General features: G+C 35.0%; 1 protein-coding gene across 2 annotated transcripts in view; it reads right to left on the bottom strand.

Moving 5' to 3' along the window:
* The window catches only part of CENPP (centromere protein P), a 149,153-nt gene that overhangs the window by 131,929 nt on the left and 3,192 nt on the right, over nt 1–14,032 (bottom strand). For both annotated transcript variants that reach the window (XM_065642451.1, XM_065642450.1), the window contains exons 3-6: nt 13,664–13,821; nt 13,217–13,305; nt 9,273–9,361; nt 2,107–2,203 (exon numbers count right to left, since the gene is read on the bottom strand). In XM_065642451.1, coding sequence (XP_065498523.1) covers nt 2,107–2,203; nt 9,273–9,361; nt 13,217–13,305; nt 13,664–13,821 — 433 coding nt within the window. The remainder of the gene's footprint in view (nt 1–2,106; nt 2,204–9,272; nt 9,362–13,216; nt 13,306–13,663; nt 13,822–14,032) is intronic.

The following is a 14,032-nucleotide window of genomic DNA, read 5'->3' as shown; positions in this document are numbered from 1 at the left end:
AGAAATACAGTGATGTCCAGATTGGCTTGAAACTTTCAATTGTCATTTAAACGTTCATTATTATTTGAAGTATTCAATCACTTCTACATTATTCCTTCCTTCTCAAGTACCAAAACTAAGAAAAAAAAGTAATTTACTTTTCCTGTTTTTACACTACACTGTGAAAAAACTATTAGAAGCATCGTCTATTTCTACTTAACAGCCTGGGTAATTTTCTTTTAAATAATAAAATAATAGAAAAGCTAGAAATCCCAAATCCCACCTCAAATAGTCTTCTCTCCAATACTGTGCACAGTTCCCTGCCTATATACTTGAAGTTTAGCAAGCAGGTATGAAAAAAAAAAAAATTTACAAAGACTACAGATGCATTTTTTAATGTTGTCCGAGTGTGAATATTAATAGGATAAAACTCTTCAATTGTTTTTATGCATATGTTAAGAGGATATGTCTAGTCAATTTCACTCAAGTTACTAGAGAATATTAAGCTACAAATCTGGTTATTTGAATTGTCAGATTTGATCTTTGAACCTTTTTATTAATTCTCTTACCTCAGGAAGTCTTCTGTTTCTAAAAAAAATAATTACAAATGCTAGCAGAAAAAAGGCCTAGAAAACTCTTCATAAGCACATATAGTTAATCATACTTGATAAATATTTTCCCAAATTGGTTTGCCTTTCTCAACAGCATCTTTGTCCATGGAAAGCAAAATACCTTTAGAAAGAATATTTGTAATATTGACCAACTTGTAATATATGTCTTAAGAGAATTTATCTTCACACCTCTTTTAGCCATGATTATAGCCCTTCATTGTTTACACTCAACATCTGAACAAACACTTTTAAAAACTGCTTAAGATACATACAGCAATTTACAAATAGTCTCCAGACCTATCCTTTCCATCTTTTCATTTTTGTACTGAACTTTAAAATAAGAAATATTTACAACAGTTCACTGAATTACTGTCCCAGAAACCACAGCAACTGTCTTGAGGCTGATTGAAGGATCAGAAAGCAGCAAGTGAAGTTGGAAAAAAAAACCAAACCCCACACTCAAAAAAAAACCCCTCACGCCATAAAGCCCTTGGTGCTCTATCTTCCTTATGTAGAGATTAAAGAAAAGACCTTATACAACAACCAGCAGGATTAGACATCAGTATATTACTCAGCTGAGGACAGGATTATTATTTTTTAACATTATCAGAATTTAGTACTTTTTTCTTTAATCTGGTTGACTTGATAATAGAAATCGATTAATCTAGCACAGAACTCAAAGGCCCAAAAGATGCAAAAAACAGGAGACAAACCAGTTCCCCCTTCTACTACAGCTGAAAAGTAAAGATGGTGCTGAGTTTAATGACAGTAAACGCTTGAGCTAAATAAAACTGAACTAAGAACACACATGCACAATTAAGCAGCTAAACATCCTCCTCTAACATTAAGCATCGTATAAGATGTTCTATGTCTGTTAGACTACAGTATTTTTACTCCATGGATTAGCTGTTTATCTTAAAACCAGTGAAAAGACAGAGCAAACAAGCCAAATATTGGTAATCTAAAACTAAGTTCAAATACTATGTTCCAGTTAAGAGTGAGGAACAGTTTATTACCCATTCAAGTAAAACACTTCAGTACTGAAAGTGCTGTCGTCTAAACACATTCTGCCACATTTTCAAGAAACAGATCCAGTCCTCCAGAACTAACATTTAAATGCCAAAGACTACATATGTTATTTTCTCTTAATTTCTTCTTTTACATTTTTTCTCTCTTCAAAATGAAATGTAATACCAATGAAAAACTGTCTTACTCCCCTACAGAAAGGCACATATACTCTTATTTTCCCCCACGTCTAAGGAACAAGTAACAAGTACAGTAAAAGCATAAACAAGCAACAAGTATGGTAAAAATCAAGATAAATACCAAGCAAGGGCATTGTTGCTTGAGCACAACACAAGATTCTTCAGCTAATATTCTCTTCTCCACAACACACAAAAATTAAGATTCCCATACTCGGCTAAAGAGTGCTAATTTCACCTCCATTGCTCTGTCTTAATGAACTACTTAAAGAACTAAACATAGTACTGATATATAAAGGCTTGAGATACACTACCTTGAAATGCAGGAAGGTACATCTACGATGTTCATACCACTCAGCATAAGATGAAAGGCTTCTGAAAAATGTTAAAAGATTTCCATGTTCTTCAGTGCTGTAAAAGAAAAAATAAACTGTTTAACCCCGACAGTACTAGTCAGACATACCAGTTCTATGGCCCAAAATTTGCACTTTTTCCTTAAAGAATTAGTATTGTTTGAATTTGAAGAATAATTATCACAATAGAAAAAATACCTGTAGTGGGGATATTGAAAAGATGAAGAATTCATTTATAAACTAGTGTTTTCAACTGCTCATAAAAGTAAACAGCAATAAAGTTAGTCTTAAATGTCGCATGTGATGACATGACAAAGTAATCACCTGTAAAACTGAATTTTGAGGTCCCTTCCAATCCTTAACATTCTGTGATTGTGTGTGTGACTTCATGCTTGTTCAACTAATACTCTTGTTTTCTAAACAAATTCCAAGATATTGCATAGTAAACCCTTAACCTACAAAACTGGTAAGATATACCAAATTGTGTCACTAAGCCTTGACTATTCCTGAGATCTTTGTCCTATCCGACTAAACCTTTACATAACATGTTATCTGCCTCTGTCCACATGACATTCAGCTTCTCAAGATTAACCTTGGAACTTCAGTAAGCAAGAAGGCCTGTTCATTAGATCATACAAGGCATCTAAAACAAAACTTCTGATATATAGTTAAAAATTTATCTGCTATTAAAGAACATGGTGATATTCTCATTATTTAGAAAGTGGGGCAGGACGAGGGCGAGAGATGCCAATAAATCTGTAACTGAGAAGTAGAGTGCAGAGATCTTGATGCCAAGTACAATGTAAGCAGAAAATAATGAGCCTGGATAGCGCTGAGCTGATTCTTGCAGAACGCCCCTCAGTATTTCTGCAGTTTTGGGCTCCCTCATGATTTAGCAGTTCAGCTACACATGGAAACATTATGGCTTCATTCATACAAATGATCCTACACTTGTACTGTCTTGGAACCTGATGCCCCGCAAAGAGCAGAGCCACCTTTGCTGGACTTGCACTTGGCCAGTACAGTTCCAGTAGAGCTTACAGCCTCTATGGCGAGACTAACCTATCGGCACTGTTCTGGCAAGGAAAACATTCAATTGCAATGTTATTGCAAATACTAGTTTTTCACCCATAGTGCCTCTGAAAACTGAGATATCAGCAGTAGTCATTTTACTTTCTGGCATTTCTGAGGAATTTTCAATATAAGAGAAATAAAGAGAAGTTCCTACAGTTTCGGCTTTCTCAGTTTTGGAGTATTGAATGGCATCAAGTGTAAATGTTTATGGACCATGATTCCATGCTTAGTATAATAAGGTTTTTCGATTTCCACTGACAATAGTTAACAGAGACAACAATACACAATGTCAGGTAAACCCGAGGTGACAATTCTAGGACTTTGGTGCTAAATTAAAATTAAAAATAGAAGCAACACACAGAAGAAACACAAACAGATTTTGCACTTAGAACATAAGGAAGTTTATTTCCTACCTGTTCTTGTTTCATGCACACAAAAGTTAAATCATAGAAGTTTAAACATAATTTCAAAATTAGTCTCAATATCTAAAGAATCAAAGAGAAGATCTCACTCCCAAGGAAACAACAAACATTTTGAAAAATATATATGAAATTACTGCTGAAGTGATTTCCAAAGAAGTTCCAAACACTACATAAAGTACAGAATCAAGGAAAGCTACATGGCTGACTAATTACCCACTCCTGCAGATGTGGAAAAATACACACTGTTTTGAAAATAAAAGCTGGTCTTGATAGGCAGAGATGACTACTCCTATTAAATAGGATGGCAAAACATCAGACTGACTCTGAGGAATAATCCACAGCACTAACTTGGACTGAGCGATATCACTGTTATTTTCCATCAGTCTACAAGGTAGTAATGATTTTTGCATGCAAGAGAAGTTTCAGTGCACCAAACACTGGGGCTGGTACATTTCCTTATGTCATGAAATGTGGTTTACAAAAGAAATTTCCTGGCAAAAATAAATTATATGCTTTTGTACTTCAGTAGCTTCAGTACACTGAAGTTTCATTTCTTTCATTATACATTTATTATTTTGTCCTCCTAGCTATACTGTGTTAGTTTGTGTGTTAACTATGGCGTATACAAGGATATATTTAGTGGAAGTACACTATTACAGTCACCTGAGACAGCCCAAGAAGACAGACAACAACAGAAGAATGGAAACCAAGGTACTGGAAATCAGTAACATGCAAAAACCTGCCTTAGAACAATTTAGATTAGAACCATTTGAATCAAGACATCTATGCACTTAAGTGCCATCACAGTAGAGAGTTTGTAGAAATCGGGAACTGAACAGACCTTAACGTCTTTATTGTTGACAACACAGTGACAGCAACTGTTAAATACACAGCTTCTCAGCTCTCATCAAAATAGGAAATAGGCCAGTCACTGTTATGAGGGATAATTGTATTAAAGACAGATGAGAGAAAATAGGTGAGGAGCTGGTTTGGCAGGGGGAAGAAGAGTTTGTCTTGGAGGGGTTTCTTTTTAAGAAAACCACAACAGAAAAATATTTATTCTTCAGATTTCTAGTAACATAAGGATCAAGATAGAGAAAGGAAAGACGACAATATGAGATGACAGAAACTGCCAAATAACTGACCATCCATCCTGCGTGGTCAGGGGGAGGATGGAAAAGCACTCGTAAAGGGTGTGCAGTTTTTACTAAAGAAACATGATAAGAATGCAAAGAATGCAAAATTCCACAAAAGCTACATGTCAGAATATCTGAGGCAACATGATTCTTTAATCATAAGGGTGAACAGCTTCATGTGATTATATGAAGCCACAGTCAAATGAAACAGACTATTAGCCATTGTCAAAACATATCCGGCAAGCACTGCTTTGAAAATACAAATATTTATTTCAATTACTAACACAGGATTTTACAAGTTTACAAAACCTGACCAAGGAAGGAAGATACCCAACTTACATTTGGGAAAACTTCAAAAGGTTACAGAGGATCTAAATTCTACATATAAATTTGACTTTTAACAGTTCAACATTAGCTATTCTTATTGGATTTTTGGAACAGTTGAGAGCAGACTCTTGAGGTTATTAACAGAATGGTTGCAACAGTGTATTACCAAGTCACTTTGGTCATTCAAGGGACAACTGTGCCTCAGATCCAGCTCTATTTAATATACAGCAACAGCAGCCCTTAACACGTTACACAAATGTAAACTGGAAAAAATACATTAAGTTCATTCAGATACTGAAAATATAAAAGAAAAGCCAAGCAAGTTTTATCCTAGCCTGGAAAGAACAGCATCATTAAAGGAAGTTACCACAGCAGTCACAGCTGCCAACAAATCAGGCCAAGATGAAAAATATGCTGGCAGCACAGGCAAAATTGAGTCCCTGGAAGGAAGTAGACACATACTGATCTACAATAGCTGACTAGCTCTGTGTTCTGGAAAGCTTTTTAACCACAACTCATAATTGTACATATAAAAATCTACGCATACTATAGTAAAAATCGAGACTTCGTAATGACTGCCCATATCTCACCGTCTAGTGAACATGAATCTGCACATACTGTAACATGCTTTTTAAATCTATATACATGGAAGAGGGCAAGGAAAAACTTTGTTACAAAACTACATACTTAAAATTCTTTTTTAAAAACTTGGCAGTTTTGCTGAGTATCCATTTTTATGTAATTAAAAAGACTATCATAAACATTGTTTTCGGTTTATGTCTTTAGTTTGTTTTTATTTTTTTTCCTCTCAGATACATCTTCAGGAGATAAAGCAGACAAAAATTTTTGAGGCTAGGTCACCAAGCGGAAAGAGATAGTTTTGGCTAACATGTTTAAAGAACCAGTTTCAAATGTAGAACTTAGTCTACCAATTATATCTGAGTATAGACTTCTCCCAAGTACAGATAAAGCGCTGGCTAAATTTAAGATAGAAAACTGGATTCGTTGTTTAGAAAGGGGGGGGGTGGGGCGGAAATCTGTGTTGGCATGAACGGATATACGTAACATACATGCTTTTTTGTATTGGCAAGGAAGAAGCAAACTGCATAAGAGCACCATTTCAGTTAACTGTCTCATAGCACTTAAATTACCCATAAACAATCATTCCTAATTAGCCTAAGTTAGCCTAATTCCTAATGCTGAAGCCAACTACAACAAACACTAAAATACCAAGACGACTTGGTATAAAATAAAAAGGTGCTAAGAAAGTGCATGTTAAAATTAAGTCTGGTTTTTTTTTTTTTGGAAAGAGTTTAGCATTACAAAATGTCACCGGATTTAAAAAAAAAAAATCCACTTGGCGTAGAAACCACCCATCTCCAAAGCCAATATCCATGTAACAGAGAAGTCATCCAAAACCAGCAAAAAGCATATTCAGGCAGAAAATATCAGGTTAAAAATCACATGCCCTTCATCCAAACACTGCTTCACTTTTACAAAATAATATCAACAAAACACAAAAGTATATAAGGAACTTAACTGTTGTAAAAGTATTTAAGGCTCCTTTAATACAGTCCTTTCATTATTTTAAGAGAAGAAAAATATTTTAAGCCACTGCAGTATGCAAGACTTCTTGCATTAGCATATAAAACCAAAGAATGACTCTTAGAGCTGTGGGAAGAATTCATGCTTGTCCTAATTTCCAAGATACCTCACCCATGCAGTGTCTAATACAATGCAGACATTTCCTAAATTCTTCACTCTGACTTACAAATTCTAACTAGTTAATAAGAAGTAGAAGCAGTTTCCAAACTTTCTAAAATCTCCTATTTGGCTAAAGCAATCCATGCAATAGTTAACTAACCCCAAAAAAAGACTGACAACAAGATTTTTCACAGATATTGTGGTCCTCAAGACTAAAAGAGTAAAACGTGAGTGATAACTGGTGTAAAGGGGACTCAAGTAAAATCACAAAATAGAATACTAAATACTGTGATTCCATTTGCATACTTTTTTATTGTCACAACATATTTAAGGAATGGTCCATCTTTTAAAAATAGGTATTATATATTGCAGAAGTACCTGGTTCAAAATAGACTGTTGAATTTTGCTTCTTTTGAAAACATGTTGCTCAAGCATTCTAACATTCTTCTGTTTTCTTCCAAAGCAGGATGTGCTTGGGAATTACCACTGAATGCCAGGTTTTTAACTCCGGTTCTCTTAAAGACCCTTTTCTGTCATGCATTATGACAAAGTGAAGCCAAAAAAATTAGAAAGCTGAGGAGAATAAAAATCCAGGCCAGTAGAGAAAACAGAACAGAGTCAGACAATGGATTTGGCAAGAATGGGCCAAGGAGGCAAAAGGAGGAGACAGAAACCAGCAGGGAGGCTGAAAGGAACACATAACACAGAAGGTGACCAGATTTAGCTGGTCAAGAATGCGGGGAAAGGAAGAGGCAGGAATCAAGACTCTAAGAGCAGCTGATGGACTGCAGAACAAAGGGCTAGTCGGGAAAAGCCTGAAACTGGGCACAAAAAGAGGGAATTAGGATTCAGAATAAGAAGCAAGAACTAGCTTAACAAGGGGATTGAGAAAATAAGCCATAAAAGGAGATCACAATCAGATTAAGTCAATCTAAAAGTAGGTTGCTGTCAAAAAAAGACACTGTAAATATCAGCCTCACTTTGGCCAAATATTTACTATCTTAGATCAGCAACAAACACTGTGACATTGCAAGACAAACAGAAAAAATGAAATTTGAAGGGGCTGCAGGGGGGCAAGGTTGGATGCCCCTCCAATTACTTTTTCAACCAAATGACAACATTGATCCTATTTGCCATGTGGCTTCAAGCGCATATACGCTGGCACAAAGGCAACAGATGGTACGTGCAAATAGAGGCTACAGAGAAAGAACTGCTCACTTTATTGACAGCAAAGCCTTAACTCATGTCATTCATGAAAACTTATGTTTACTTATGAATACTGGCGTAATGTGGAAAAAGACCAGGGTAGTGAAGAAACAGCAACAAGACAGCAGTGCTTCAGCCAGGATGAAATAAAGTCTGCCACTACTTCAGTGCATTCCTTTCCAGTATGACTATTAAGTTCCAAGACACTTCTGCAGTTAGAACATACTCATTAAAGAAAGATGGTAATTTCCTCTTCTAAATCCTGCAGCTTGAGAGCAGTCAAGTACTGTTCTCTGTTATATCACTAACTTTAGTAGATTTGTATGGAAATTCCAAAGCCTCAAAACAAAAAAATTCATCTTTCAGTACAGACTAATGAAGCCTGAGGTAATTCAAAAGGGCCTTCTTTTCACCTGTATGTTTGCCTTCCATTTCCCTCCCCAAGTGTAAAAAATAATATAAAATATAAAACATAAAACAAAAGACATCCCTTAAAGAACAGGATTAAGTCAACTACCCAATAATAATTAATAAATAATAGATTTGTTCTCAGAATAGTTTGCTAGCAGATTTCACAGGGGAATACTGCAGACAAATAATTTGATCATTATTCATCTTGTGTATCACAAGAAGTTGACATCCTCCAAAAAAATAATCAAAAAGTAGCATTCAGTCATATGCTTAAATTTTAGTATGTACATTTTCTTAAGCCATTGTACGGATACACTGTTCCAGGTTTTTAAACTGTATTCTTCTGGTTTTAAAATAGCAATAAAAAAAAAATCCTGATGCAAAGAAGAGCAATGGAATGGTGAGCAGAGAATTAGAAACAAGCAAGTACTGGAGAGGGGTTCTGGATATGCACTTTAACCATTACTCACCCACACTGCACACCTGCAACTCACATACACATCTGAGTTAATGTGTTGATTATAGAAATTAAAATGCAATAGCTGAGATTACCTTGTTATATCTTCCTCTGAACCAAACAATTTCTAACAGCTAAAATACATTAAAATCCAACACTTGTTCCTGTTTAACATGAATTCATAATGCTCCTTTCAGGCCTTAAAAATTGCATGCCATTTCATCTTCTCTCCAGAAGGATACAGAAAAGGGATCCGAAGTGTTTAGGCTGGGCTAACAGTACATTTACCCAACAAAGAAACAGTCTGCCAGCAACTTACATGAAAACTCAATATTGTATTTAGTATCAGATATCCCCTACAACAACTTGCCTTTAAAAAGTCTACCTTACCTGGACACAAACTTGCTCACATCTGAATCTTCTCCAGATTCCATTATAATGTTGAGATCAGTAATAACAGCAGACACACTCTCTTTGGTCTAGATTGGAGAAGTAACAATGCGAAATTTTAGAAATTTCTCTAGTGAGGAGAAAAATGTATCTATTTGCATGTAAAACAGACAAATATATGCAAATGTTGCCAAGTACTATAATCCTTAAAATGGCATTTTTTTAAACTATAGCTTATACGTGTAGACATTTTCTTTCATTTCAACAGTATCAGTATTATCCATACAAGGCTTTTGGAACACTACCTGAAATAGTTAACATCAAGAATAGGTATAAAAGACGACTTCTAAATAAGAAGTTCATCTACTTCCTTTCATGTCACTTCTACGTCTTTAAGATTCTTCTCATTTTCCAACACAACTCCTAGCTGCCACATATACCAGAAAACTCAAATATAAGGTTGCAACTGAAAACTATAATAATGCTACCCTAAGTTTAAAAAAAAATAATTTTCCTGTTTGTTTTCCTTTTATTATTTTTATTGTACGGCCTAGAGTTTTGCCTCAAATTCTTGTTCCTTTTCACAGTAATAAGTGTTACTCAGACATACGTGCATGATAATAAAAAAAATTTTAAAAATGAGACACTAAGTTCATATAGTAGAAATGAAGCCACGAAATAATTTAATTTTTTTTCTATGCGTTCTTGAACACACCATAGTAGTAGGTCAGATAACAGTGAATGAAAAATCTTAAAATCATGGCTTGAAGACCAGAGAAAATGTTTCACTATATACTGGAGACTTCGTACTTATTTTTCTTATACTCAATCACTACAAGCAAATGGGAATGGCAACACAGAGGAAACTAAATAGACAAGCTGGAGTCAAGTGGAAACATACCACAGCAATCCCTAGTACTGGTTGGACAGAAGTACTGTTAACACCACCATCAGTAAAAATGGAAAAAGCAAAACAAGACACTACAAAGTGTAGTGGATTGAGTAAATAACATCAGCAAAATTAATTTTAAATTCAGAGCAAAAGGTTCAACATGTGCATGGAGTTGTAGAGAAGCTGCTAGTTGTCACACGCTAACATGCCACCTAAGGAAACTGGTTTTCCAGTAAGTTGTTACTAACATTTACTAAGATGCCACCTTGGGGTCAAATGAATATATTTAAAAGGAGATCTCAAGAAGAAAGCAACTCATTTGAATGATGACTTTCTCAAGAGGTTTAGACTCGTTTTGGCAGATTTTCAAGCTAATTGTACATGTCCTCTCCTAATACCTATGGACAGTAGGAGAGAAAAATAAACAAACAATGATTTGGGATTAACCCGTTTCCTTCATCCACACTTTGACCTTTGTAAGGATCCACCTATGGTGAACGCACAGGAGATTCTTTGTTTGCATTCAAAGCTGGCAAAGCACAAGTCACCTTGGGAATATGAACTATACACTAGTCTGATGCTGTGTCAAAACTAAAGAACCAGCTAAGATGCAGAATGTGTCAGGCCGTGGGTGACAAATACTACAGTCATATAGACATAACCTCAACCATTCAAAGCTAGGCAGAGTGAACTCAGACCTGTCTACTCTTCTTTGTATAACTGTATCCTGGAATACAGCTTTTAACGTGAGTGACATTTAACATTTTGCTTAAGATCAAATTAGAGATAGTTACAAGAACAATTTTTTACTGTGTATTAAAAAGTTTGATTTAAGGTACTATGAAGCTGAATTAACTGTATTGTAATTTAACTAGTAGATTACACAGCTAGAATTAATGCTGTGAAAAAATTATTCTCTCTCTTCTGCTGTATACCAATGTATTTTTTACTTAGTAAACATTTACCCAAAACACCTGTCATCTTCTGTTCCTCAAGATGGATGAAACTAGTCGCAACTTAACATTATCTTGTCCACGCTGACCTCAGTACAGGTTATTTTGAATACAACCATTAATACCAGATCTTAGGAAATAGGCTTCTCCATTTTTACGTGCAAGAAGCCGAAGGCGTAAAAAAGTTAAGGCTAAGTTTCCAGGTCTTAGTCTGGCCTGAAGTCACAACTTCCCTGAGTGCTATGGAGGTAGACTCCTGCACCCACAAGTCTCGGGCAAAACCAAGATAATGTACCACTACTTTTACACCACAGAAGCAGCAACCTAGAACTAGGCAAAATGTCTGAATGGAATTGCTAACTGTCTAGTCATGAGCTATGGTTTTTCATTATAAAGAAACAGAGTAATTTTTAAATCATAAATTACAAAACTGTATACCTTAATAAATGCAATCCTTAAGCTTGAATTTTTGACCAACTAAATTATCTCAAAATCCACGTGATTTAAACAGTTCTAACAAAATGGAAATACAGAACTCTACACAATGGTTGGATTTCACAACTCTAACCAAACCATTACGATTCACACAATAGCTAAAACACATTAACATTTAAGTAAAGGCAAAGCCTTTAATAATATTCAAGTTCATATTCAATCACAAAAACTGACTAGAGGAACAGAACAGTCTGTGTTTGAAACAATAAGTGTACTTCTTGACTTGGGTATGTAACACCAAAAATAAAACTCAAAACCTGTCTATTACGGCACAGTTAAAAACTGTACTCTTCATTGGTGTCTGCTTCACTAATTTACCATTTTCCACAACATGTCCACATCCCACACCATACAAATGCATCAAATGCATATTGACAATTCAAAGTTTATTACCTTAAGATAAATTGATACATTGTCTGCATTGCTTTTTAAATTGTAACTTAGAGATGCCATGTACTTTGATTTTAAAAAAGTAATGCAAAACATTAACTCAAAATTATATTTTTTCAACTCAAGTGCTCGGTTTTGTTTTGATTTGTCTGGTTTTGTTTTTTTAAATATATACACTTGATATTCTACATATCACTTACTGTGAATAGTGTATTTCATGAACACTGAAGTAGCACAGGTTTCAGGCATTACATAGACAAGTGCTGCCATCTCGTGGTGCAATGGATTTAAGCATCACCAATGCAGCTCTAAATATACTTAACATCCGTTACTCACCTGAGCTCCATTGCCACTAAGATGATTTCATCATGCTGCAGGAGCATACAGGTGAGAAATGAACACTAATCTAGCCAAGCCACATGATTGATGTGGGCTATTCCCATGCTCAAAGCTAAATGCAGTTTTATATGAGCAAATGGTAAAATGGTATCGCTAGGATCACAAGCTTCAAGTCATGCATGGACTTAAGAGGTTGCAGAATAATCCAGTTCAACTGGACTCCTGCAGTTTCAAATTATGAAATCCACATGTGACTACCTAAACACTCATTTCCTACATTCATAATATGGCTTTTCTTAAAAGTTTTCTTGAGAAGGAAATTTCCTGAAGTAAAAAAAGTAATTAGAAATTAGGCTACATTGTTACAAATTGGGGTAACAGATGTTTTCCATTGCTTATCATTTTGAATTCTGTGCTAATATATTCTTACGAAAGAGTTTCCTTGCAAAAAATCCATAATAATTAGTGTAACTTCTGTGCAGTCCCATGATGTAATGGCTAGTCACACTAGCCAAGCTAATACAAATTTAACAAAAACAAAAGGAAAACAGAGAAAAAGAAACAAAACAGACAACTGTTCAAGTTTATAATGTTTTAGCTTTTCCACAGTTTCCTCAAGAGAAGAAAGGCTCGGAATTTTCCCATGTCCAGAACAAGATATCTGACTAGAGAACATGGCAAGAATTTCATGACTGAATGTTAAACCTGACCTCCAGAATTATTTTGCTTGGATGAGCATGGAACTCAAAAGTTGGGTCCAGCTGTTATAAGGTGAAAACAACCCACTGAGGCTTAGATTAAGGAGACTCAGGCAATCAAAGTGACAAGATACCATTTGAAATTTTGTTCGTTTGCTTGGTTGCATTGATCCTTACCTGCATTTCAAGAAGCTGGAATTCCAATTCAAAAGACAGGGAGTGGCAATTCCCCGATAATCTGTGCTTCTGCACTGTTCTGTTTCTAGCTGTTATAAAATAAAGTTAATAAAATACTTGATTATAATTTTATTCAACAATTATTGTATTTCTTCTATTAGTGATATTTGAAGTACCCACTGATACCACCCATCATATAAATAAAGAAGTTGAGTTAAACTTGTTAAAAAAACCCAAACAACTAACTTCACTGTAGTCTTTCACTTTCCCAGTATGCAAAGTACCATATTTACTCAGAAACTATTTTTTTCCTCTATTGACAATTCCATTGTATTTCAAAATAATTCTGCTAACGTTGAAAGCAGAAGTACAACATGCATTTGCAAATGTAATGAACTGAAACAGTATGCTCAGGATATCACCAGTAAAGGGCACAAAAATGCTTACTTTTTTCTATTGTTTTCTTGGAATGACTCATGAACTGAATACCAGTAAATTTCATTAAAAATGAGAGATCTGTTTCTAGACTTTCAAGCTGAGCTTTCAGGTCTGATGGAAATTCACATCCTCCAGATGGTCTCTGAAATTCTTTCTGGAATGAATTTCTAGAATTGAAAAATAGAAATCAAATAAAATCAAAAGGACAAAAGACCCAGACATAAGAATCTGTTTTGTCACATCAGTACAGCAATACCATTAAATAAAAGGCATTTGTAATGAGATCTGGTGATTTTCAGACCAAGATCAGTTTTCAATGAGTCAGATTTCAGTTGCATAATTACTAGGAACAGTAAACTATTCTAACTTGCATAAATA

The sequence above is a fragment of the Caloenas nicobarica genome, chromosome 11 (assembly GCF_036013445.1).
Source record: "Caloenas nicobarica isolate bCalNic1 chromosome 11, bCalNic1.hap1, whole genome shotgun sequence".
NCBI lineage: Eukaryota > Metazoa > Chordata > Aves > Columbiformes > Columbidae > Caloenas > Caloenas nicobarica.
Note: the sequence above shows the minus strand (reverse complement) of the source record. Positions and strands in the feature narration are given on the sequence as shown.